The sequence below is a fragment of the Vipera ursinii genome (genome assembly GCF_947247035.1).
Source record: "Vipera ursinii genome assembly, chromosome: 1".
Classification (NCBI taxonomy): Eukaryota; Metazoa; Chordata; class Lepidosauria; order Squamata; family Viperidae; genus Vipera; species Vipera ursinii.
Window position 1 is genome coordinate 16,375,573 of NC_139512.1, and position 24,273 is coordinate 16,399,845.

The following is a 24,273-nucleotide window of genomic DNA, read 5'->3' on the forward strand; positions in this document are numbered from 1 at the left end:
GTGAACGTCAGATCTGCCTCCCTTGCAGTGGTGAGAAAGTTCTGCTACTTTGGAGACCCCGACTTTTACTATATTTAATTGAACAGGAATTGACTAGAGACGGAGATTGAAGAAACAAAACATGGACATTTGACCTTGGATGATCTGTTTATAATGTTTGGGATGATTCGGGATGGGCACGAGGCCCCGGTAAATTTTCCACCATGAGTGGATTACAGTAACAGTCTGTTAACAGAGAATTTTGGAATTCTGTCTTTGTTTCACTAATACTGTTTTTCCTGTCAACTACTTGTTCGTTAATATAACATAGAAATGGCAGGCCAACAACTTGCAAATAGATTTAGTAGTTTAAAATTTTGGGGGAGGGCTTGCTTTGCAACTAGTTTTGTAGTAGTATATTGATCAGTATTCAACTGGAGGAATAATATCTGTATAATGTCTTTGTTTGTGCTTTTAATTGTTCTGGGTTTTGTGGGGGTTGGGGTTGGGGATTTATTATTATTTTTTTTTGGAGTATTGCATTTTGTATTTTAACAGGTTCGCCTGGTGCGCCAGTTGCGGCCCTACCTGGACCGAGATGCCCTGCGCACAGTCACTCATGCGCTCGTGACCTCCCGTTTAGACTACTGCAACGCTGTCTACCTGGGGCTGCCCTTGAGGACCACTCGGAGGCTTCAGCTGGTGCAGAATGCGGCCGCGCGAGTTGTGATGGGGGCTCCCCGATACTCCCACGTAACACCTCTGCTCCACGAGCTGCATTGGCTTCCAGTTGCCCTCCGGGTGAGATTCAAGGTGCTGGTGATGACCTATAAAGCCCTAAATGGCCCTAAATGGCTTGGGTCCGGGATATCTGAGGGAACACCTGCTGCCGGCATCAAGCTCCCTTCGTCCAGTGCGCTCCCACAGGGAGGGTCTTCTCAGGGTACCGTGGGTAAAAGATTGCCGGCGGGTAATGCCCAGGGGGAGGGCCTTCTCTGTGGGTGCACCTGCCCTTTGGAACCAGCTGCCCGTAGAGCTCAGGACTGCCCCTGACCTTCGCTCATTCCGCCGGGACCTGAAGACCTGGCTCTTTGAGCTTTCTGGCCTGGACTGAGAGTATTAATTGGGGTTTTAATTGGATTCTAATTGGGATTTTTATTTATTCAAGGTTAATGTAATCATTTTAATTGTTTTTAATTTTTGTAATTGTTGTATTGTTTTTTTTAAAAAAAAACCTTGTGAACCGCCCTGAGTCCTACGGGAGAAGGGCGGTATATAAGTTTAATAAATAAATAATAATAATAACAACTTTGGGAGGGAACTTGGACGTTTTGTTTTGTGTTTTCAACAAGTCTTCTGATTGCTAGCTGGTGTTCATGGATGCGCTCTGCTAGTTTTAGAAGACAGAATGTAGAATAATGGGATTGGAAGGGACCTTGGAGGTCTTCTAGTCCAACCCCTTGCTCAAGCACCATTTCAGACAGGTGGGTGTCTGGTCTCTTCTTCAAAACCTCCAGTGACGGAGCACCCACAACTTCTGGTGGCAAGCAGTTCCACTGGTTAATTGTCCTCACGGTGAGGAAGTTTCTCTTTAATTCCAGGTTGCTTCTCTCTTTGGTCAGTTTCCATCCATTCCTTCTTGTCCTGCCCTCCCCTCGGGTGCTTTGGAGAATAATTTGACCCCCCTCTTCTTTGTGGCAGCCCCTCAAATACTGGAAGGCTGCTATCCTGTGCCCCCACCCCCACCCCCGGTCCTTCTTTTCTCTAGACCGGCCATTATTCCCAGTTCCTGCAACCTTTAGCCTCCCTTCCCCCCACGGCCTCCGGATGCCGCAGCTATCCTCAGCAGAAGCCAGTCGCCCACTGCGCTCTCATGGTGCCAGTGGGCTGGGGGATTCTGGGGCTGGTGGTCTCGGGGGTGGGGTGGGGTGAAGAGGGAGGGGAGAAGCTGACCTGACGTCCACCAGGGTGGAGGTGGTTCCCATGGGGCTGGTCAGCGAGATGGCCAGGTCCCCCCTCCGGCTGTAGGTGAGCCAGAGCTGCACCTGGACGTGCTCCAGGGACCGGATGCCTCGGTTTCTCCTCTGGAGGCAGGCGGAGGACGAGACATTCTGCGAGATGGACAGCCGGGAGCCGACGGCCCTGCCGGGAGACGGAATAAAAGGGGAAGGGGCTTCGGCTTAGGAGAAAGGGCCTTGAGTAAAGGCAGTCCTCGACTTACGGCCACAAGGGAGCCCAAAACATCCGTGGCTAGGGGAGGCGGTGGTGGAGTGGATTCTGCCCCGTGTCTATGACCTTCCTTGCCACCGTTGTTAAGGGAATCCCCGCAGTTGCGAAGCTAGCAGCACGGTCGTTAAGCGAATCTGGCTCCCCCGGTGACTTGGCTCGTCGCGAAAGGGGATCACGTGACCCCGGGATGCTGGGACCGTCATAAATATGAGACAATTGCTTAGCAGCCAAATTCTGATCATGTGACCACGGGGAGGTTGCGCAGCTGCTAACTGGAAAACGGCCATCAGTCATATTTTTCAGTTCCAGCAAGAGAGATATGGAGGGAGGGAGGGAGAGAGAGAAGGAGAGAGAGAGACAGAGGGAAGGAGAGAGAGAGAGGTATAGAAGAGGAGAGGGGGAGGGGGAGGAGGGGAGAAAGAGAGAAGAAGAGGAAGAGGGAGGGAGGAGAGAAAGATACAGGGAGGGAGGGAGGGAGAGAGATACGGGGGAGAGAGAGAGAGGTGAGGTAGAGAAGAAAAGAGACATGGAGGGAGAGGTATGGAGGGAAAGAGAGAGAGAGATGGGGGAGGTAGAGAAAGATATGGAGGAAGGGAGAGAGATGGAGGGAGAGAGAGAGAAGGGGAGATAGATAGATACAGAGGAAGGGAGAGAGAGGGGGGGAAGTAGAGGGAGAGAGGAGAGAGATACGAAGGGGGAGAGAGGTACGAAGGGAGAGATAGATACAGGGAGGGAGAGAGAAAGAAGGAGAGAGAAAGATACAGAGGGAGGGAGAGACAGAAGAAAAGAGAGACATATGGAAAGAGAGAGGTATAGAAGAGGAGAGATGGAGGGGGAGAAAGAAGAAGAGGAAGAGGGAGGGAGAGAGAGAGAGAAGGAGAGAGATACAGGGAGGGAGGGAGGGAGAGAGATACGGGAGAGAGAGAGGTGAGGTAGAGAAGAAAAGAGACATACAGAGGGAGGGAGAGGTATGGAGGGAGCGAGAGAGATACGGGGGAGGTAGAGAAAGAGATATGGAGGAAGGGAGAGAGATATGGAGGGAGAGAGATATGGGGAGATAGATACAGAGGAAGGGAGAGAGAGAGAGAGATGGGGGAGAGAGGAGAGAGATACGAAGGGAGGGAGAGAGGTACGAAGGGAGAGAGATACGGGGAGGTAGAGAGAGAGGGAGAGGGAGGGAGGGAGGGAGGGAGAGGGAGAGGGAGAATGTTCCAATATTGTCTTACATTGGCTGGGAGACCACCTGAAGGAAGCACTTCCGCTGAGGCCGGCTCCTCTGCCACCTCCTGGCCATCTCCACCAAGGCCCCGCCGTCCAGGAGCCCGTACCCGTAGTAGTGGCTGACTGGAAGGAGAAGGGCCAGCTCAGGGAAGACCCTCATGGCCCACCAACACCCCTCGTGCTCCCCAGAGCTGCGGGCTCTTTCCCCAGAGGAGGAGCGGGAGGATGGCCCTGGGGATACTGAGGAACGAGGGCTCTGCACAACGGCAGCCGGCCTGCAGACCGCCCTCAACTTATGACCGTCACTGAGCCTGGCAGTTGCGGTCGTTAAGTCGTGACGGAGCGGTCTAGGGAGGCCCACTCTTTGGATGGGGGCCAAAGGAGTCAAGAGGGCAGCCCCGACGGGGCCCTGGACGTTCTGCCTGTTTTTATGTATTTTATTTACTTATAACATGTAGAGGCCACCCATCTTACCACAAGGTAAGAAGTGAGTTGTCCAGAATAAAGCTTCAATTTGTTGGTTGGTTTGTTTGTTTGTTCAATCAATCAATCAATCAATCAATCAATTTCTATAGCCACCCCTCTCAGGCAATGATTCTGGGAGGATTACAATTCAAAAAATATGTTACAGGCAGTCCTCAACTTACAACAGTTAACTTAGTGACTGTTCGAAGTTACAACAGCACTTTCCCTTTCTCTCTCTCCCTCCTTTCATATCTTTCTCTCTCCTTCTCTCGCTTTCTCTCCCTGCCTCCCTCCATATTTTTCTCTTTCAGTCTAGCCCTGTATCTCTTTCTCTCGCTCCCTCCTTCTCTCCCCCTCCCTCCCTCCATCACATTTTCTATCCCTTTCACTCTACTCCGTATCTCTCCTTCTCTCCTTCTCCCTCCCATCTCTCCTTCTCTCTCTCCCTCCCTCCCTCCCTTTCTTTCTTTCACTCTACCCCCATATCTCCCTTCCTCCCTCTGTATCTCTCTCTCCCCATCCGTTTTTCTCCCTCCGTCTCCCTCCTTCTCTCCCTCCCTCCCTCCCTCCATCTTTCTTTCCTTCTCTCTTTCATTCTACCCCCATATCTCCCTTCCTCCCTCTGTATCTCTCTCTCCCCATCTCCTTCTGTTTCTCTCCCTCCGTCTCTCTCTCTCTCTCTCCTTCTCTCAGGAACACAGCCGGGTTTTGGGGGCCGTGGGAAAGGCAGGCGGGCTTGGGGCTGTTCTGATCTCCCACCGGAGGATGCAGAAGAAGCCCAGGTCGACGGAAACTTCGTGGCTGCCATCTTGATTCTTTTGTTGTGGTGACCCCTGGGGGGTCTCCTGTGCCAGGCTGTGAGGACGCGGCCTCTGCCCCCTTGAAAGTGGGAGAACCGCCGGGATGCCAGCGTCACCTTTGCGCCCGGCTCCATTCACGGCCCAGTCGTCCGCCTGCAGGTGAGCTGGGCGGGAGGCTCTCACCACCAGGTGCTGCATGTCTCTCCAGGTGAGGGCTGGGCTAGGAACACAAAGGGGGGAGGGGGAAGGGAGAGAAAACCATTCAGAGCCTCCCTGCAAGGTGAGCCCTGTGAGGTGGGAAGGGGGGGGTGCAGGTCCCCAGGTCTGTGAGCTCGGATGCAATTGCACGGGATGAGGGGGCTTCCCTCCCCAAAAGGGGGGGCAGGAGGCGAAGAAGAGCCATGCCAGCCTGACACGGGGGAGGGGGAAGAGCCCCCTCCCAAGAAACCCTGCTATACCTGCTTCCAGCTTCAGTTTCTCTCTGGATCAGGGATCAGGATAGGCAGCTGGGCCTAGTGGTTGAGGCACCAGGCTAGAAAGCGGGAGAGTTTGAGTTCTAGTCCCACCTTAGGCGTGAAAGCCGGCTGGGTGACTTTGGGTGCCAATCACCAGGAGACGGTGAGTTCTAGTCCCACCTTAGGCGTGAAAGCCGGCTGGGTGACTTTGGACCAATCACCAGGAGACGGGGAGTTCTAGTCCTGCATTAGGCATGAAAGCCGGCTGGGTGACTTTGGGCCAATCACCAGGAGACGGGGAGTTCTAGTCCTGCCTTAGGCATGAAAGCCAGCTGGGTGACTTTGGGTCAATCACCAGGAGACGGGGAGTTCTAGTGCCGCCTTAGGCACGAAAGCCGGCTGGGTGACTTTGGACCAATCACCAGGAGACGGGGAGTTCTAGTCCCGCCTTAGGCATGAAAGCCGGCTGGGCGACCTTGGGCCAATCACCAGGAGACGGGGAGTTCTAGTGCCGCCTTAGGCATGAAAGCCGGCTGGGTGACCTTGGGCCAATCACCAGGAGACGGGGAGTTCTAGTCCCGCCTTAGGCATGAAAGCCGGCTGGGCGACCTTGGGCCAATCACCAGGAGACGGGGAGTTCTAGTCCCGCCTTAGGCATGAAAGCCGGCTGGGCGACCTTGGGCCAATCACCAGGAGACGGGGAGTTCTAGTCCCGCCTTAGGCATGAAAGCCGGCTGGGTGACCTTGGGCCAGGCACCCTCTCATCCCAACCCACCTCACCAGGGTGTTGTTGTTGTGGGGAAAAGAGGAGGAAGTGCGTTGGATATGCTCGTCATCTTGAGCTATTTGTCAAAAAAATAAAAGGTGGTGAAAAATAAAATAATAAAGTAAAATGAAATAATAAAATAAGTTAAAATAAATGATCAAATATTAAAATAAAAAAATAAGAGAAGATAAAATAATAAAACAAAAAGCAAAATAAAATCTAGGCTCAGCTGAGAAGCCAGCGTTTGAGATGTTCTCCGCTCCTTCGCCCTTTTTCCTTCCAGAAGGCCCATGCTCGGCCACTTCAAAGCCTGTGGACTTCATCTCCCAGAATTCCCCACTGCATGGACAAGGTCCCAGCACCTACAAGGCACCTACTTGGCCTCCAGGGCGAGGGCAATCAGGCCGGCCGCCAGGGGGGCCGAGGCGGAGGTGCCCGTGTGGCTGCCAGTGCAGGTGTGTCGCAGGTCTGTGGTCACCTGGAGAGAGAATTGAGCGGCATCGAAGGAGCAGCCTTCAGCCCTTCTCCTCTTTGCAAAGCCTCATTCCGCTTAAGCGCCTAGTCCTCATGGCTCTGACTACCTCTCCCCCACCTGGGCAGCGGCCGGGCTCCCATCCCGCTCTTCCTCCCACCATCCCTCTTCCGACTGTGACTTTCTCGGGGCTGGAAGAGGGAGGAGAACAGGATTGCCCACCAGCATTGGCAGCTTTGATTTGAAAACCAGTTTGTGGAAGGTCCAATTTCTGGGCCTGCCTCTCCGGACAAACACGAGGGCAATTTCGGAAATAAACCCCTGTTTGGTTATCAGTGACAAGACACTGGGAGATACGGAACTTTGCGTACGTTAGAAAGCCACAACATTACACGACTCTTCAGCGCAATGGCCTTTCCAACGGAGTGTTCTGTACCAGCCTGCTACCGGCCCTGCAGCAAAAGCAGGGACAACCCCTTTACAAACGGCAAGAGGCTGGAATTAAGCCTGCCAAATTTATTAACATAAAACAGAGCAAGACAAGACACCAACCATGAAACAGAAGCTAAGAAACAGGAACTATCCAAGCGGTTGCCTTCAGCAAACCAGCCCTCCCACACATTCCCCTTAAATACAGTTCAGGGCGTGGCTTCTCTCTGCCTCCTTCCGAGGTGCCCCATTGCCTTCCTCTGTTTGCTCCTGATTGACTGCCTCCTGCGTCGGGCGTCCTTGAACAGGGCCAGCTGTGGGTCATCTTCATCCACGCTGTCAGGCTCACACAGCTGGGTCTCTGTCGTGACCAGGTGGGAGGGGCCCGACTGAGGGCTCTGCGGAGCCTCAAGGCCATCATCAGCAAGCTCTTCAACACCCCCCTCCTCCTCCTCTGAGTCGTCCGACCCAACTGCCGAACCCACAGGCTGACCCTGAATCATAACACGGAGGCCCTCGTCATCACGTCTAACAAGGCTTGCAATATCCTCAGTTCTCGTCGCTCAGCACCAAATCTGGGCTGTAAGGGGGAGGCTGTGATCAAACACATCCCAGCGGAACCGCTTCCAAAGTTCTTGGGTCCATCTAGCGGCGTGCGGGCGAGCGTGGCCGTGCACCGACAACATCACACCGGAAGTGGTGCCATAAGGAGTAACTACTGCTGGAGTTCACGGAGTCCGGGGTTCGACCATCAATTCAGACGTCTGCTACGAAAGGTTACGAAAACTCAGACAAGACATCCATAACAAGCGTCGGGGCATGCCGGCCTCCGGTGTGGTGGTGTTGGTTCACAACAACGCTTGCCCGCACACCGCTAGACGCACCCAAGAAGTTCAGAAGCGGTTCCGTTGGGATGTTTTTGATCATGCACACACCCATAGCCCAGATTTGGCGCTGAGCGACGACGACTTTGTAAGACTTGATGACAAGGGCCTCCACCGGGACGGCGATTGTGTCGAAAAGTCATGTCGTGTTGTAGTTTTCTAATGTGTATACAAGTTTTGTATCTGCGAGTGTCTTGTCACTGATAACGAAACGGGGGTTTATTTCCAAATTGCCCTCGTATTTACCTCCCTTAAATTCGGCTAGGAGCGGGCCGAGTCGCCTCTGAGGCCAAAAGGCCCGCTCAAACGGACTGAATACACGTGAATATATTCTAGATATATTCTATTTATTCCAAATAACGAGCTTAGATTTGAGGGATGGAATTTTCACCGCCTCGGCCTCCATGTGCGTCGAGCAAAGCGACTTTAAGGCCGGGTGGACTTCAACTCCCAGAATGCCCCAGCCGGGAACCCAGCCGGTTCGTACTCGTCCCTTTGGGTTTTTTCCCTGGCTTGCGTCTTTCAAAGACTCTTCGCCTTTTGCAGGGGAGGGAAGAGGTGGTGCCCTTGCCCGCCTCCCCCCCCGGCCGAGGGTCTTACAATCTGCTTCTCGCCCTTGGCCCCGCTGCTGTAGGTGGTGGTGAGGGTGGAGGCACAGGCCTCGTTGTACCAAGGCACCCGGCCGCTCTCGCTGCTGCTGCCCACCGATAAGGTGTAGATGCTGTTGGTGTAGCCGTCGCAATTGCAGTTGTCCTTCCGAAGGCCGCCGTTCCCAGAGGCCCAGACGAAGAGAGAGCCCAGCCCTCCGCGTCCCTGCGGGGGGAAGGCAGGATGGGTTTCATTTAGTGACCGTCCCAAGTTTCGGCGGCGCTGAAAACAATGACCGTTTTTCATGCCGTTCGTCACCCTTGCAACATTTCCCATATCCAAACGTTTACGACAGTTGCCGTGTCCCCGGGGTGGCGTGATCCTCTTTTGCGACTTTCCGGCAAGCAAAGTCAGTGGAGAACTTAACGGCTGCAGTACTTCGCTTAACGACGGTGGCGAGAAAGAATCGTAAAATGGGGTAAAATTCACAACGCATCTCTTGCTTCACAACAGAAAGGTTGGGCCCCGTTATGGTCGTATGTTGAGGACTGCTGGTAGAGGTAACCCGCTATTTACGACTGTTCGTTTAACAACCGCTTGGACGTCTGGAGAGCATTGAGAAAGTTGGCTTCGGAGGAGCCACTGCCCTCATGCCACGGGATCAGAATTGAGGCGCTTGACAACTGGCAGGTCTTCACAACATCCCGGGGTCACGTGATCACCTGTTCCCAAAGGGCTTCCAACTACCCAAGTCAATCCCAAAGGTGCTTTTTCAAGATGCAACCGGAGTTTCTTGGGGTTTCTTGGAAGGCGTTTCGCTTCTTATCCCAGAAGCTTCTTCAGCTCTGACTGGACGGTGAGGAATGGAAGGATTTATACTCTTTGCAGACAGGTGGTCACTTGCATCCTTTTAGAGAGTCGTTGAGGCCACTTGGAGGTTTGTCTGTGTCCTCGGGGTCACCTGAGGGGTGCAAAGGGGTGTGGAGCCTCCTTGGAACTGTGTTAAAGGACTGTGTTTCAGAAGTTCCAAGGAGGCTCCACACCCCTTTGCACCACCCAGATGACCCTGAGGACACAGACAAACCTCCAAGTGGCTTCAATGACCCACTAAAAGGAGGCAAATGACCAGCTGTCTGCAAGGAGTATAAATCCTTCCACTCCCCACCATCCGGTCAGAGCTGAAGAAGCTTCTGGGATGAGAAGCGAAACGTCTTCAAAGGAAAAACAAGAACGTCCAGTTGGCTCCTGCAAAAAAAAAAAAAAAGGCACCTTTGGGGACGACCACGACCCAGATGATGGTAGAAAAGAACCATGAAACAAAGGATGCAGGAGGAGGGATAAAATGAAATGGGAAAAGAGAAAAACTAAAACAATTGTTTAATTATTTTAAATAATTAAATAAATTGATTGAATTGTCTTGCAGCAAGTTGTCCCACGGCAGGTTGGCCACAGTGAGTTGGCTGTAGCAACAGCAATAGCACTTAAGACTTATACACCGCTTCGTAGTGCTTTACAGCCCTCTCTAAGTCAGCCTATTGTCCCCCAACAATCTGGGTCCCCCTTTTACCGACCTCGGAAGGACGGAAAGCCGAGTCAACCTTGAGCCGGTGAGTGGATCGAACTGCTGGCAGTGGGCAGAGTCAGCCTGCGATGCTGCCTTCTCACCCCTGTGCCACCAGGGCTCTTTACAAGAGGAAGGAAGGAAGGAAGAGAACGAAAGAAAAAGGAGGGAGGAAAGAAGGAGAGGAAAGAAGAGGGAGAGAAACAGAGAAGGGATATAAGAGATGGAGGGAGCAGGAAAGAAAGAAAAAAATGGAGAGAAGGAGAGAGTAGAGGGAAGGAAAGAAAAGTAAGGTAGAAAGAAAAGGGTGCGAAGGAAGGAGAGAGGGAGGGAAGGAGGCAGAGAATAGCAAGAGTATTTAAGACTTATATACCGCTTTGTCGTCCTTTACAGCTCTCTCTAAGCGGTTTAGAGAATCAGGCTATTTGCCTACCAACCTCGGAAGAACGGAAGGCCGAGTCAACTTCGAGCTGGTCAGGATCGAACTCCTGGCAGTGGAATGCAGAATTAGCCTGCAATGCTGCATTCTCGCCCCTGTGCCACCAATGGCTGTCTGGCAAATTGGCAGCAATGAGTTGGCCGCGGCGAGTTGTCCCATTCCGGAACAGACACAGCACCTCAATCCCCCCCCCAAAACAGAAGCCTCCCCCTCTCACATTGGCTGCCCCCTTGCGGAAGGCCTCTCTGGCCAGGACCCCCGGGCCGTCCACTGTCTTCCCGTCATCCTCGGGGCCCCAGCTGGCGCTGTAGATGTCGATGTGCTGGGGTTGGAGACTCAGCGACTGCGCCTCCACGATGTCGTTCACGTCGCCGTCCAGCATCCTCACGCCTGGAAGGAGAAGGAAACAGGAGACATTTGGGGAAGCGGCATTTGGTCTGTGAAGACTTGTTCAAGGAAGGAAGGAAGGAAGGAAGGAAGGAAGGAAGGAAGGAAGGAAGGAAGGAAGGAAGGAAGGAAGGAATTCTATTTTATTATTATTTTATTATTTTATTTTATTTTATTTTATTTTATTTTATTTATTTTATTTTATTTATTTTATTATTTTATTTTATTCTTTTCTTTTCTTTTCTTTTATTTATTTATTTATTTTATTTTATTTTATTATTTTATTATTTTATTTTATTTTATTTTATTTTATTATTTTATTTTATTTTATTTTATTTTATTTTATTTTATTTTATTATTTTATTTTATTAGATTTATATACCGCCCTTTCCCGAAGGACTCAGGGCGGTTTACAGGGCATTTTAAAATCACACCAATACAAAATACAAAAGTTAAAAGACAATTAAAAAGATTAAATTATCCCTGAAAATAAAAACCCCAGTTAAAAATTCTCAGCCTGAGACAGAGAGCTCAAAGAGCCAAGTCTTCAGGTCCAGGCGGAATGAGCGCAGGTCAGGGGCAGGTCAGGAAGGACGAGCCATGGTGGTGCAGTGGTTAGAATGCAGCATTGCAGTCTAATTCTGCCCACTGTCAGCAGTTCGATCCTGACCGGCTCAAGTTTGACTCAGCCTTCCGTCCTTCCGAGTTCGGTAAAATGAGGACCCAGATGGTTGGGGGCAAATAGGCTGACTCTGTAAACCGCTTAGAGTGGGCTGTGAAAGCGCTGTGAAGCGGGATATAAGTCTTAAGTGCTGTTTCTATCATCATCATCATCCTGCCACTGTATCTGTAACACCCTCGAACATCCAGATGTGCCTATCCCAGGTCCTTGGTAAGGACTCGATAGGTAGAAAAAATTGCCTAACCCAGTCTGAACATCTGGCTGACTGTGCGATGATCAATAACCGGTAATAGTAACGATAAAAGGGGAAAGGGAAGAAGACAATAAGAAGGATTAATAATAATGCTGCGGCCACACTATATGGGTTAATGTACAGGTAGTCCTCGACTTAACGACCACAAAAGGACATTTGTTAAGTGAGTTTTGCCCCATTTTTGCTTGCCACAGTTGTGAGGCGAATCGCTGCAGTTGATAAGTTAGTAACCTGGTTGTTACATCAATCTGGCTCCCCCCGTTGACTTTGCTTGTGAGAAGGTCACAAAAGGGGATCGCGTGACCCCGGGACACGGCAACCGTCATAAATATGAACCAGTTTCCCAGCCTCTGAATTTTGGTCACATGATCACGGGGATGTTGCAATCCGCTACTCCAACTTTGATTAAAAGGCTTGAAATTCAGAAAGAAAGCAGAGAAGCAAGGCAAATGAGTCCGATTTCTCTAAAACCGCTGTTTCTCAACCTTGGCCACTTTGAGATGGGCGGACTTCAATTCCCAGGATTCCTGGGAGTTGAAGTCCGCCCACCTTAAAAATGGCCAAGCTTGAGAAAGGCTGCAGGCAAACCATCCCTTGTGGATTCCGGGCCGAGGAATTCAGATTCTCCCACGCGAATCTGGAATTTTTACTCAGCCAAGAATTTTCCATGCACGTCCGACGACCTGCCTTGTCCCTCTTGTGATGCACCCCACAGCTCCAGCCTACTCTACGTCACCAAGAGGTCACATACCCCCAATTTTGGCCCCGTACGCGATACCGGCTCCACAGACGTGGTTGTTAGCAGCGGCAGCGACCTCCCCTGCGCAGCGTGTCCCGTGTCTGAAAGAAAGGGCAAAAGAGAGCATAACAGAACCACAGAGTTGGGTGGGACCTTGGAGGTCTTCTAGTCCAGCCCCCGGGGTCAAGCAGGGAATGGAAGGATTTATACTCCTCGCAGCGTACAGAAAGTCATTGAGGCCACGTGGATCCCAGGGGAACGGATAAACCTCCAAGGGGCCTCAACGACTCTCTAAAAGGAGGCAAACGACCGGCTGTCTGCAAGGAGTATAAATCCTCCAATTCCCCACCATCCGGTCAAGAGCTGAAGAAGCTTCTTGGGTGAGAAGCGAAATGTCTTCAAAGGAAAAACAAAGAAAGTCCAGTTGCCTCGTGAAAAACAAAACACCTTTGGGACGAAAGTGAGAACTGTTAACTAGATGAAAACCCGGCTCTAGGAAACACTAGATATTCCTGGTCTGATTCAATCAAAGTCTGTCCTCCCAGCTAAACCAGATTACGAAAGGGAGCTAGATGAGCTAATTCTATTTTATGACAAGGCTACAAATAACGGAATTGTTCTGTACCAGCCTGCTACCGGCCCTGCAGAAAAGGCAGGGACAACCCCTTTTACAAGAAGGCAAGAGGCTGGAATTAAGCCTGCCAAATTTATTGATACAAAAACAAACAAGACACGAACCAAGAAACAGGAGCTCCAAGCGGTTGCCTTCAGCAAACCAGCCCTCCCACGTATTCCCCTTTTATACAGTTCAGGGCGTGGCTTCTCTCTGCCTCCTTCCGAGGTGCCCCATTGGCTTCCTCTGTTTACTCCTGATTGACTGCCTCCTGTGTCGGGCGTCCTTGAACAGGGCCAGCTGTGGGTCATCTTCATCCACACTGTCAGGCTCACACAGCTGGGTCTGCATCGTAACCAGATGGGAGGGGCCTGGCTGAGGGCTCTGCGGAGCCTCAAGGCCATCATCCGCAAGCTCTCCAACACCCTCAGCAAGCTCTCCAACACCCCCCTCCTCCTCCTCTGAGTCGTCCGACCCAACTGCCGAACCCACAGGCTGACCCTGAATCACAACAGGAATCTTGCAAATCAGAAAGGACAAACTTCCCGCGGTCACTTTAACTGCCTGTTCTGTTAGGGTTAGGGTCCTGATTCCTAAGGTTCTTCGCCTGACCGCTGAGCCACTGAGGGCTGCTGCCTCTCTTCTCCGACCGTTTTCCCCTCCTTCCTCAGTGCGTCACCCACCCATTCCGTGAAAGTCTAATATAAAAGGGCGCAGGAGAAAGACTACAGCAGATCTCCGGAAATTCCGCTGTTCTACTTCAGTGTCTCTCGGCAACAGCTGGACTTCAAGTCCCAGAATTCCTCAGCTATAGATATGCCGGCTGGGGAATTCTGGGAGTTGAAGTCCACGTACCTCAACCTTGCCAAGACTGAAAAACATGGGAACAACAGAATTCCCCGGGCCTTTGCGTTGTCCGCTCCCCCTACCTGGCATACACCTTTGAAGGGTTCACAGGTGAGATATTTTCACAGACAGCACAGGCAAGCTTTTACAGGAAGGGCCAGAAGCAAGAGGACTCGACAACAAGAAAAGTCACCTGTAGGTGAGATCGAGAGAAAGAAAAAGAGAGAGAGAGAGAGAGAGAGAGAAAGGGAGAAGGAAGGAAGGAAAGAAGGAAAGAAAGAAAGAGAAAGAAGGGAAGGTAGGAATGGGAGAAAGAAAGAATAAAAATAAAGACAAAAAAAGAAAGGAGGGAAGGAAGAAAGAGACGAAGAAAGAAAGAAAAAGAAGGGAAGGTAGGACGGAGAGAAAGAAAGAAAAAGAGAGAAAGGGAGGAAGAAGGAACAAAGAAAGAAAGAGGAGAAAAAGGTCGGAAGGAGAGAAAGAAAGAAAGAGAAAAAGAGGAATGAAGGATAGAAGGAAAAAAGGAGAAAGGAAGGGAGGAAGGGAAGGTAGAAAAAGGAGAAAAAGGAAGAAAGGAAGAAAACAGGAAGGAAGGAAAAAAAGGAAGGAACGAAGGAAAAGGAAGGAGAGTCTCCTAAACGGGCAGGCAAGCGAAACCCGGACTCCGGACGACAACACTCACAATCCTGGGTCACTTTTCCCGTGCCGGCCAGGAGAAAAGGGAAGCTCAAGTCTCCAAGAGAGTGGGCAACCACGCAACCAGCCCCTCCCCAAGACACACACACACACACACACACACACACACCCTACCTGTTCTCATTCCACCGGTTGTACCGCGGCTGAGGGTCCGGATCGTTGTCGTTGAAGTCGTAGCTGGCCAGAGGGTCCTGGAGGGGGAGAGGCCGGAGGGGCGCCGGGGAGGAAGGGCTAGTCAGGCCCAGAAGAGGCTTTGCAACTTCGGGACTTGGGGAGGAACAGAGATAAAATGCAGAGGGCCGGAGAGGCTCAGGAGCCCCTTTTTTGGGGGGGGGAGGGTGTTGATTCTTGGGGGAGAGGCCAATGAGAAGACCACTTTACAAGGCCTCGGTAAGGCCACACCTGGAATACGGCATCCGGTTTTGGTCACCACCATGTAAAAAAAAAGATGCTGAGGCTCTGGAAAGAGTGCAGAGAAGAGCAACGAAGATGATCGGGGAACGGGAGGCTCAAACATACAAGGAACGGTTGCTGGAATTGGGTACGTCCAGTCTTCTAATTAAGAGGATGGGGGGGGGACATGATAGCAGTCTTCCAGTATCCCAGGGGCTGCCCCAAAGAAGATGGAGTCAAGCTATTCCCCAAAGCACCTTAAAGCTGGACAAGAAGCAACGGATGGAAACTCATCAAGGAGAGAAGCAACCTAGAACTAAGGACAAACTTCCAAACAGCGAGGACAACTAACCAGTGGAACAACCTGCCTCCAGAAGTTGTGTATCCTCCAACACTTGAAGTTTTTAAGAAAAGACTAGACAGCCGTTTGTCTGACATTGATATAGGATTTCCTGCCTGAGCAGGGGGTTGGACTAGATGACCTCCAAGGTCCCTTCCTCCTCCTCCTCCTCCTTCTTCTTCTTCTTCTTCTTCTTCTTCTTCTTCTTCTTCTTCTTCTTCTTCTTCTTCTTCTTCTTCTTCTTCTTCTTCTTCTTCTTCTTCCTCTTCTTCTTCTTCTTCTTCTTATTATTAGACAGCGCTGCCCCTCAACCTGGGCAACTTGGAAGACGGGTGGGGTGGGGTGGGACTTCAACCCCCAGGGTTGACCCCGCTCCCACCCAGGCGGCGCTGAGGGCACAGATGGACCTCAACGGACTCTCAGAGAAAGCACTAACGACCAGACGACTGCTAAGGCGTATAAATCCTTCCCTTCTCCACCCTTCGGTCAGAAGCAGAGAAGCTTTTTGGACAAGGAGCGAAACGCCTTGCAGGAAGAAAGCAAGAAAAGCCCAGTTGCCTTTGAGACAAGCGTGGCCTGGAGGAGGGAGAATCTCCGCAGACATTTAGCCAGGCGCTTTGGCATGAACCCCCGTCGAATGGTGCGGGAGGACGAACGGATGTCCATCCCCCGCCGTTCAGTTAGAACTGAAGAAGCTTCTAGGGTGAGAAGCGAAACGTTTTCCAGGAAAAAAACACAAGTCCAGTTGCCTTTTGAAAGAAAGTGCCTTTGGGACTCCAGTGATGGAGCACCTACAATTTCTGGTGGCAAGCTGTTCCACTGGTTAATTGTCCTCAAAGTCAGGAAGTTCCTCCTTAGTTGTGGCTGTCCAGTCTCTTCTTAAAAGCCTGCACTGATGGGAGCATGTACAACTTCCCGTGGCCAGCTGTTCCTCTGGTTAACTGTTCTCGATGTCAGGAAATTTCTCCTTAACTTCAAGATGCTTCTCTCCTTGATTAGTTTCCAACCGTTGTTTCTTGTCCTGCTTACGGGTGGTTGGGAGAAGAGGCTGACAACGCGCCCCCCAGCCCCTCAAATACTGGAAGACGGCAATGATGTCACCTCTAGTCCTGCTTTTCATTAAACAGATCACAGAGTTGGAAGGCACCCTGGGGGTCATCTAGTCCAACCCCCTGCTCAAGCAGGAGACCTTATTACCATTTCAGACAAATGGCTGTCCAGTCTCTTCTTAAAAGCCTCCAGTGATGGAGCACTGGGGGCAAGCGGTTCCACTGATTAATTGCCAGAATGATAAAGAGTTGGAAGGGACCTTGGAGGTCATCTAGTCCAGCCCCCTGCTCAGGCAGGAAACTCTGTACCATTCCAGACAAGTGACTGTCCAGTCTCTTCTTAAAAACCTCCAGTGATGGAGCACCCACAACTTCTGGTGGCAAACTGTTCTATTGGTTAATTGCCCTCACTGTCAGGAATTTTCTCCTTAGTTCCAGGTTGCTTCTCTCCTTGACTAGTTTCCATCCGTTGCTTCTTGTCTGCCTTCAGGTGCTTTGGAGAAGAGGTTGTCCCCCCCTTCTCTCGGTGGTAGGCCCTCCAGGCCTTCCTCGGATTCCATTAAACACCCTTTAACCATCGGCAGCCGCTGCGCCCCCTCCTCCCCATCTTAGGCCTGCCAGAATTTCCAATCAGCCTGAAGACCACCCACAGCATTTGGAAAGACGCCCCCCCAGCACACCTGGCGGCCTGCAAGTTGGCCCAAGGTGGCATTGTGTTCATGTCCACCCCCCTGTGGCCTTCCTCCTCCATCTGTCTCCACCAAGTGTGTGTCTCTGTGTGTGTGTGGGGGGGTGCACTCACGTAGTTCTCCACAAGGTCAGGATGATTCTTCTCGACCCCGTCGTCCAGAACGCTCACCACTACGCCTAAGCCGGTGTAGCCCTGGCTCCATGCCGTGAGGACGTTGAGGTCTGGGGTGACATCGTTGTTCTGCAACGGAAAAGGGAGAGGTTGGGCACTCCAGGCTGCGGGGAAGAATTGAGGTTAAAGGAGGGCTTTCCGACCGCGGCGATCCTTTCTTCGTTTTTCTCGCCGTGTACATGTATCCTGTCGACGCTGCTAACATCGGATGTTCTTGCTTTGACAGCCAATGGGAATGCAGCCATTTTCCTCTATTGCTTTTAGAGTTAGTTGCTGCTGGGAGGGAAATGTGGATGAGAGTCCAGCTAGTCATAGCAATAATAACTCAGCCGTGGGAACCCAAGGACATCGGGCCCAGAGCTGATAGCGTTTTGGCGAGCTGGGGAGAAAGCCCGCGCTTCAAGCTAATTGGGGAATGTGATTTATGACGGTTTATTGGGAGTGGGAATTGTGCTTTGTTACTTTGTATCCAGTGGAGGGGAATTTATTTTCTGGTTTCGAATATGTAGTGCCGATACTTTGTTTCTCGAATAAAAGATTCCTTGAGGTAAACAACGCCTCGAAGTTCTTTTGAAGGGTTTCACCTGTCGGAACCAAATCCATCCAAATTAGACTGTGTCGTTTCTCTGGCCCGTGTGTGTGTGTGTGTGTGTATGCATAATTTTATGTATTTTTTTGTCATGTCTATGCAGTATATATTGGAGGGGGTTACCCTGGCTCAGGAATTCTGGGAGTCGAAGTCCACAAGTCATAAACGAGCCCAGGTTCCCCACCCCCGTCCTAGGACAAGGTCTACCCATACCGGCGGAAGAGATTATTTGCAGCTCAGAGTTAAACTCTAGGGTCCTTTGGTGCTCTCCGAGTTGGTTGCTTGCTGGCAGACGGTTCTTGACTCGGTTAGGAACTTCGTCAGAGCTAGGGGGGAGTGTGACTGAAAGAGTGGAGGCGAAGGAGGGGGGGGAGGAGGAGGAGGAGGAGGAGGACTGTGGGGTCCTTGGTGCTCTCTGAGCCGGGTTGTTTTCTTGCGGAGGTTTCATTAAGTGCACTGATGATGTTGCCTAGTTGGGTAATGAAACGTCTGCAAGAAAACCACCCAGTTCCGAGAGCACCAACGACCCTACAGTCCTCCTCCTCCCCCTTTCCTCCTCCTTCTCCTCCTCCTCCCCCCTTTTCTTCTCTTCTCCTCCTCCTCCTCCTGCTTCTCCTCTCTTTCCTTCTCTCCTCCTCCCATATCCCTCTCCCTTCTAGAACTGAAGACGTTGCTTAGTAGTTGGGTAATGAAACGTCTGCAAGAAAATCACCCAGCTGAGGGCACCGACGACCCCACAGTCCTCTTCCTCCTTCCTCCTCCCCACAAACCCCGCTCCCTGCTAACACTGACGACGTTACCTAGTTGGGTAATAAAACGTCTACAAGAAAACAACCAAACTCAGAGAGCACCAAGGACCACGCAAGGCTTTCAAGTTTTAGAAAGGAGTTGGGGCTCCAACCCTCCCCCTTCCTGGTCCCACTCACCATGTACCACTGTTTATGGAACCAAGGATCGGTGGGGACAATGGTGGCTGTTCTCTTTGTCCGTCTCTTCAGCACCTGCTGTTCAAACCACGGGATCTAGAGCCAAAACCGTTCAGGTTAAATCAAAGTAAACAATCTGTTTGCTCAACGGCCCCAAGTGGTTTAGCTTGGGACCAGCAGGGGGGGACCAACAGATTTCCCATTTTGTTGGGCTCAGATTTCTATCTGTCAGAGTAGCAAAAGTGGACAGGCTGGGATGTCCAGCCAGAATTGCAAGTCTATATTTCCACACACACCCGACATTCTTTCCTTGATGCCTATCACTACAGTTCACAGCAGCTGCAAAAAGGGCACAACTCATAAAATCTGGGTCTGTTGAGTCTTTGACTGTGCAGTTCTTTGGCTGACCGCTAAACAGGAAAAATGGTTCCCCCCTCCAATAATTCTCTTGCAAAGTTTTCTTTATCAAGATTTATTGAGGTGGAAGGGATAAATGCTGTGGCAATAGAATGGAATGGAATGGAATGGAATGGAATGGAATGGAATGGAATAGAATAGAATAGAATAGAATAGAATAGAATAGAATAGAATAGAATAGAATAGAATAGAATAGAATAGAATAGAATAATGATAATAGAATAAATAGAATAGAAAATATAGAATAGAATAGAAAATACAGAATAGAATACAATAGAATAGAATAATAGAACAGAATATATAGAATAGAATAGAATAGAATAGAATAGAATAGAATAGAATAGAATAGAAATATCACTGTGTAACTCACAATGAAATTAAGGATCAGCAGCTATGTTATGCTTTGTAAGGTAAAATAAATGATATTCTATTTTATGGGACTCTGTGCCCACAGCATAGTAACTCAGCTCCAACATTCCTTATCCTATAATAAGTGATAGAGAGATAACCTTTTTGTCATTTTTTACTATGGGCACTATGGCACCCATTAAAAATGGAATTTAGTTGCTTGCTCTCAAACTGCACACACACACACACCCCTTTAAACATACTATATACAACATACGTATATAGACCTAGATCAGGGGTCAGCAACCTGAAACAGTGAAAGAGCCACTCGGAACCGGTTCCCTCACAAAAGGAAAAACTGGGAGCCGCAAAAAATGTGTGCGCATGTGCATACATGCACGCATGTGCAGAACAGGGTTTGACTGAAGAGTGGAGCCAAGGTGAGATATGCACCTACCCTGCATATTTGAATTGATTGGTTGAAGTTTTTTAGTCCCACTTTTTTTTTTGGACTGCACATGGCAGAGGACTGGGAGCCGCAGGAGATGGCTGAAAGAGCCGCATGCGGCTCCGGAGCCGCGGGTTGCAGACCTGTGACCTAGATCCTTACATATAAGTAACATATAAATATTAATCACTGTTTCTTCGCTGGTTAATGGAGCTGCTTGCAGACAGTTGTTTACACAAGTTTTTGAAACCTCAATCACTGTTTCTGAACCTTGGCCGCTTCAAAAAGCATGGACTTCAACTCCCAGAATTCCCCAGCCAGGCTTCTTTGTTGAAGTCCACACGTCTTAAAAGTGGCCCCGCTATGCAATCGGTCTGGGGAAAAACTCCTTACATGTACAAACCCAGCCAAGTGGGGTAACTTGGAAAACTATATAATGAACAGACGAGCATCCTGCTAGTAATTAAATCAGCCCTGCTCTTCTTCTTTGAAAGTACAACGTAGAACCACGATGGAGTCATGAATTTCTGTTGCTAAGCAAGACATTTGTTAAGTGAGTTTTGCTCCATTTTACGACCTGCCTTGCCACGGTGGTTAAGGGAATCACCGTCTTGTGGACTTCAACTCCCAGAATTCCTGAGTCAGCATGCCTGGCTGAGGAATTCTGGGAGTTGAAGTCCACAAGTCATAAAAGGGCCAAGGTTGCCCACCCCTGTGACAGACAAAAGGAAGGAGTTGGCAGTGCAGGAGGGGGGGGGGGAAACACACACACACACACAAAATGAAAAGGTGAAGAAAACAGATGTGTCACCTGGGGTCAAGTGATATGAGCAGGGCTTTTTTTCTCATTGAACGCCCAGAACGGAGTTCCGGCACCTTTTTGGGATGGAACCTTGTAGGGTAGGCAAGGCGGGTTGTATGACGTGTGTGGGTTCCGGCACCTTCTTTTTTTTTTTTTTTTTACAAAAAAAGCACTGGATATGAGAAACAGGTGGGGTGGGAGGACAGGTAGGGTTGCATTTTTTTAGATTGTGCCAGAGTGGTCAATACTACCAGAAAGGAGGTAAGAGGGCAAACTCTGAAGGTGTGAATAGCCAGAGCAATCCAATATGGTCTTAAGTATTATGTAATAATAATAATAATAATAATAATAATAATAATAATAATAATAATAATAATAATAATAATAATGAGGAGGAGGAGGAGGAGGAGGAAGGGACCTTGGAGGTCATCTAGTCCAACCCCCTGCTAAGGCAGGAAACCCTATACCATTTCAGACAAATAGCTGTCCAGCCTCAATTGGTGTGGCGGGTCAGACTGGAGGGCCTTCAGGAGACCCTCTCTCTACAGGCTTACCTGAGGGTCTCTGTTCAGGCGGAGATGCCACCCCCGGTGCTTGGCTAAAGATTTCTGAGCCATGCCCCTGTGTTTCAGATGGAAGTAGGGCTCTCCGGCTATCACCTGCATGCAGAAGGGCAAAGATTTATCCCAGCTTCGACACACCCTCGAAAGACGAAAGGAGTAGAGTAGGAATGCAGAATGGAAAATAGAATAGAATAGAATAGAATAGAATAGAATAGAATAGAATAGAATAGAATAGAATAGAATAGAATAGAATAGAATAGAATAGAACAGAACAGAACAGAAGCTGGAAGGGACCCTCGGAGGTCTCCTAGTCCAGCCCCTTGCTCAAGCAGAGAGATGGAGGAAGAACTCAGTTAAAACGTGCCTCTAGGATAGCATTTCTCAACCATGGCCACTTCGAGACAGAATTCCCCAGCCAGCAGTGAGTTGAAGTCCACCTAGCTGAAAGTTATGAAGGTGGACAAACGTTGATCTCGAAGTGGCAAGTTTTTTAAAAAATGGCCTAATTCCTGCCAGAAAGGTGTTAACACCTCTGCAAAAATAAAATGGCTTCTCCTCAATCCCTTCCACCCCACCCCAGGGCTCTAGTTGATTCCTTTGGATTTCCAAAGCCCCTTTCTTGGATCATAAGAGGAAAAATCACTTGGGATCTGCCTCCTCTTCTTCCCCCTCCCCCCATCTCTCTCTGGGATCTGCTTTCCCAGGCCTGACTGCATATCTTTCAAAATAGATCCCATCAATCAATTAAGCAGGTGATAGCCTGGTTTTTAAGGAGGAGGAGGAGGAGAAAGCAAATAGTTTAACAGAAATGATGCAAGATCTCTGCATTGCAAGACTCGGTTCTCACCCTCTGGAAATAAAAAGGCTGAGCAGCGTACCAATTTAATAAGAATGAAAAATAATATAGGACTTGATAGGTAGAGAGGAATGCCCCAAATCCAGTCTGAACACCTGGTGGACTGTGCAACAAACCAAAATAAAATAATAAACAACATTTGATGCATTGGTGTCTCACAATATTTTCAGACTTATCCGTTCAGTAAAAAAAACTCCCTTTCTGGGGTCACATTCTCTGCAGAATGTGACCCCACATACATACATACATACATACCGTACATACATACATACACCACAGGCTCCATGCAAGCAAGGAATTCTTGCAGCATTTGCTTTTTCTGCTGGTTGCAAGACGGGTTGGGGGTCTCCGTGTCCCAACCTGGGGTCCTGCGCTTCACAAAAGCCCCCAACTCAGAAACAACCCCCATGAAGGCTGGAAACGGGGCTACAGCCGCCGCCCCCCCACGTACCATTTCCCCCTTCTCTCAAAAGATTGAAGTAAAGCCTCCCCTCCCAATAGAACAAAAAAGGTTTCATAACTGAAGATGTGACCCTTTTTTTGTGGGGGGGGAGAACCACAGAGAGAATGAAGAGTCTGCCAGAGGCAGATGGCTTGACCCTGGCTGGTGGGCTTCCTGACTAAGTGGAGCCTCCACGTTCAGGAGCAGTCTATCTTGGAGTGCTGGTGCACGGGTGTGGAGGGGGTGTCCAAAGGGTGGGGGTGGGAGCGCTGAAGGAGGCCTGATAATGTCCGTCTGGCTCTATAATACGAACCCAGGAACTTTTCCGGCGCCTAAGAAAAGCCTCACCCACCCACCCCCCCCCGGTCAACAAGCCATGTTCCTTTGATGGAGCCTCCAAGAGCAGGGGCAGTCTACCCACTGAGATAGAAAAGGTTAGGCAAGGGGAGGGGTGGGTGGGAAAGGCTGGGGAGTTTTGTTTTCTTTCCCCCCCCTGCAAAGGCACTCTGCATATGCTCAGAGGCTATCTCGCCGCCCTCAAGCAGGCCCTTGCCAGGCCTTCCCAGGGCCAGGAAGGGCGACGCACCTGGCCCAGGTAGAGCAGCCCGTGCCTGCGGGCCAGGCGCTGGGCCTCTTGGGCGCCGCTAGGGACGCGCACGGCCCAGCTGCTCAGGTAGATGCTCGCGGCGCTGGAGGCTCCACTCCAGAGCAGCAGCAGCAGCATCCAGACGCCCATTTCTGCGGCCGCTCCCGCCTCCCGCATGTCTTCCCCCCGCTCAAGAGCCACGGGCCGGGTCGGCGGGAGAGCCCGGCCCCTTATACATCAACGCGGCCTAGGGCCCCTTCGAAGCCTGGGCCTCGATTTGCACACCAGCGCCGCCCTCGGGAGACCCGGAGCAGCTGGGCGCGCTCCATGTGTTCGGAGGCGCCTGGTTGCCATGGCGACGGGAAGCCGAGGCGGGAGATTGGGGATTATCGGGCTGGGTGGCGCTGCGGGAAAACGAGCGGAGGGGAGGGGGGGAAAAAATGAGGGTTGACCGCAAGGGCTCCTGGGAGTTGTGGTTTCTGCTGAAAGATGCCTGTGTCATAGAACCAGGTTTAATTAATAAGGGATTATCTTATTTTTTTTCTCTTATCCATTAAAAGCCCAAGGGTTCTAACACCATTTTGGTGAGACATAATAGATTTTCATTGTAATGGACCACCGTCATTCTTCCTTTATGAGTTGAAGAGGGAGGAGCTTCTTGGATGGGAGACAACTAGGAAATCCCAAAACTCTAGACTAGATTAGAAACAACCTCAGAAAAAGCAGAGATAAATTGATTCCAATATTGGGTGTGCCAAAAAACTGTCCGTGAAGTGACCAGGAAACACATGAATTCGGTTGGAAACAGATTTTACAGTTTATTCCCCACATGTAAAGCAGCACAGAGTTTTCTAGATTATTATTATTATTATTATTATTATTATTATTATTATTATTATTATTATTATTATTATTATTATTGTTGTTGTTCAGATTGGAAATAACGTATGTTTTTTAAAAAAAACTATCCACTTTTTTATTTTAAAAAAGGGGTGTGCTATTCTAAAAACCAGTGAACCCTTGACCATATGCAGAGTGTGGAAGAAAAAACCTTAAAGCCATAAAGCAGAACTTTTAAGGATAGAGAAACCGATAAGAAGGAAAATTAAATGTATCTCACAAGGTTAATTTCAAGAGGAAATTGTGTG

General features: G+C 50.0%; 1 protein-coding gene across 1 annotated transcript in view; it reads right to left on the bottom strand.

The window, feature by feature from the left end:
* PCSK4 (proprotein convertase subtilisin/kexin type 4) overlaps positions 1-23,275 on the bottom strand; it is a gene marked incomplete at both ends in the record, with an annotated part of 28,485 nt that extends 5,210 nt beyond the window's left edge. The window contains 12 exons of the mRNA XM_083350404.1: positions 1,933-2,121; positions 3,435-3,552; positions 4,811-4,914; positions 6,293-6,393; positions 8,301-8,513; positions 10,506-10,678; positions 12,362-12,450; positions 14,619-14,695; positions 17,089-17,217; positions 18,664-18,759; positions 21,233-21,337; positions 23,126-23,275. Of these exons, the coding sequence (XP_083206530.1) occupies positions 1,933-2,121; positions 3,435-3,552; positions 4,811-4,914; positions 6,293-6,393; positions 8,301-8,513; positions 10,506-10,678; positions 12,362-12,450; positions 14,619-14,695; positions 17,089-17,217; positions 18,664-18,759; positions 21,233-21,337; positions 23,126-23,275 (1,544 nt within the window). The remainder of the gene's footprint in view (positions 1-1,932; positions 2,122-3,434; positions 3,553-4,810; positions 4,915-6,292; positions 6,394-8,300; positions 8,514-10,505; positions 10,679-12,361; positions 12,451-14,618; positions 14,696-17,088; positions 17,218-18,663; positions 18,760-21,232; positions 21,338-23,125) is intronic.
* Between the last annotated feature and the right edge of the window lie 998 nt (positions 23,276-24,273).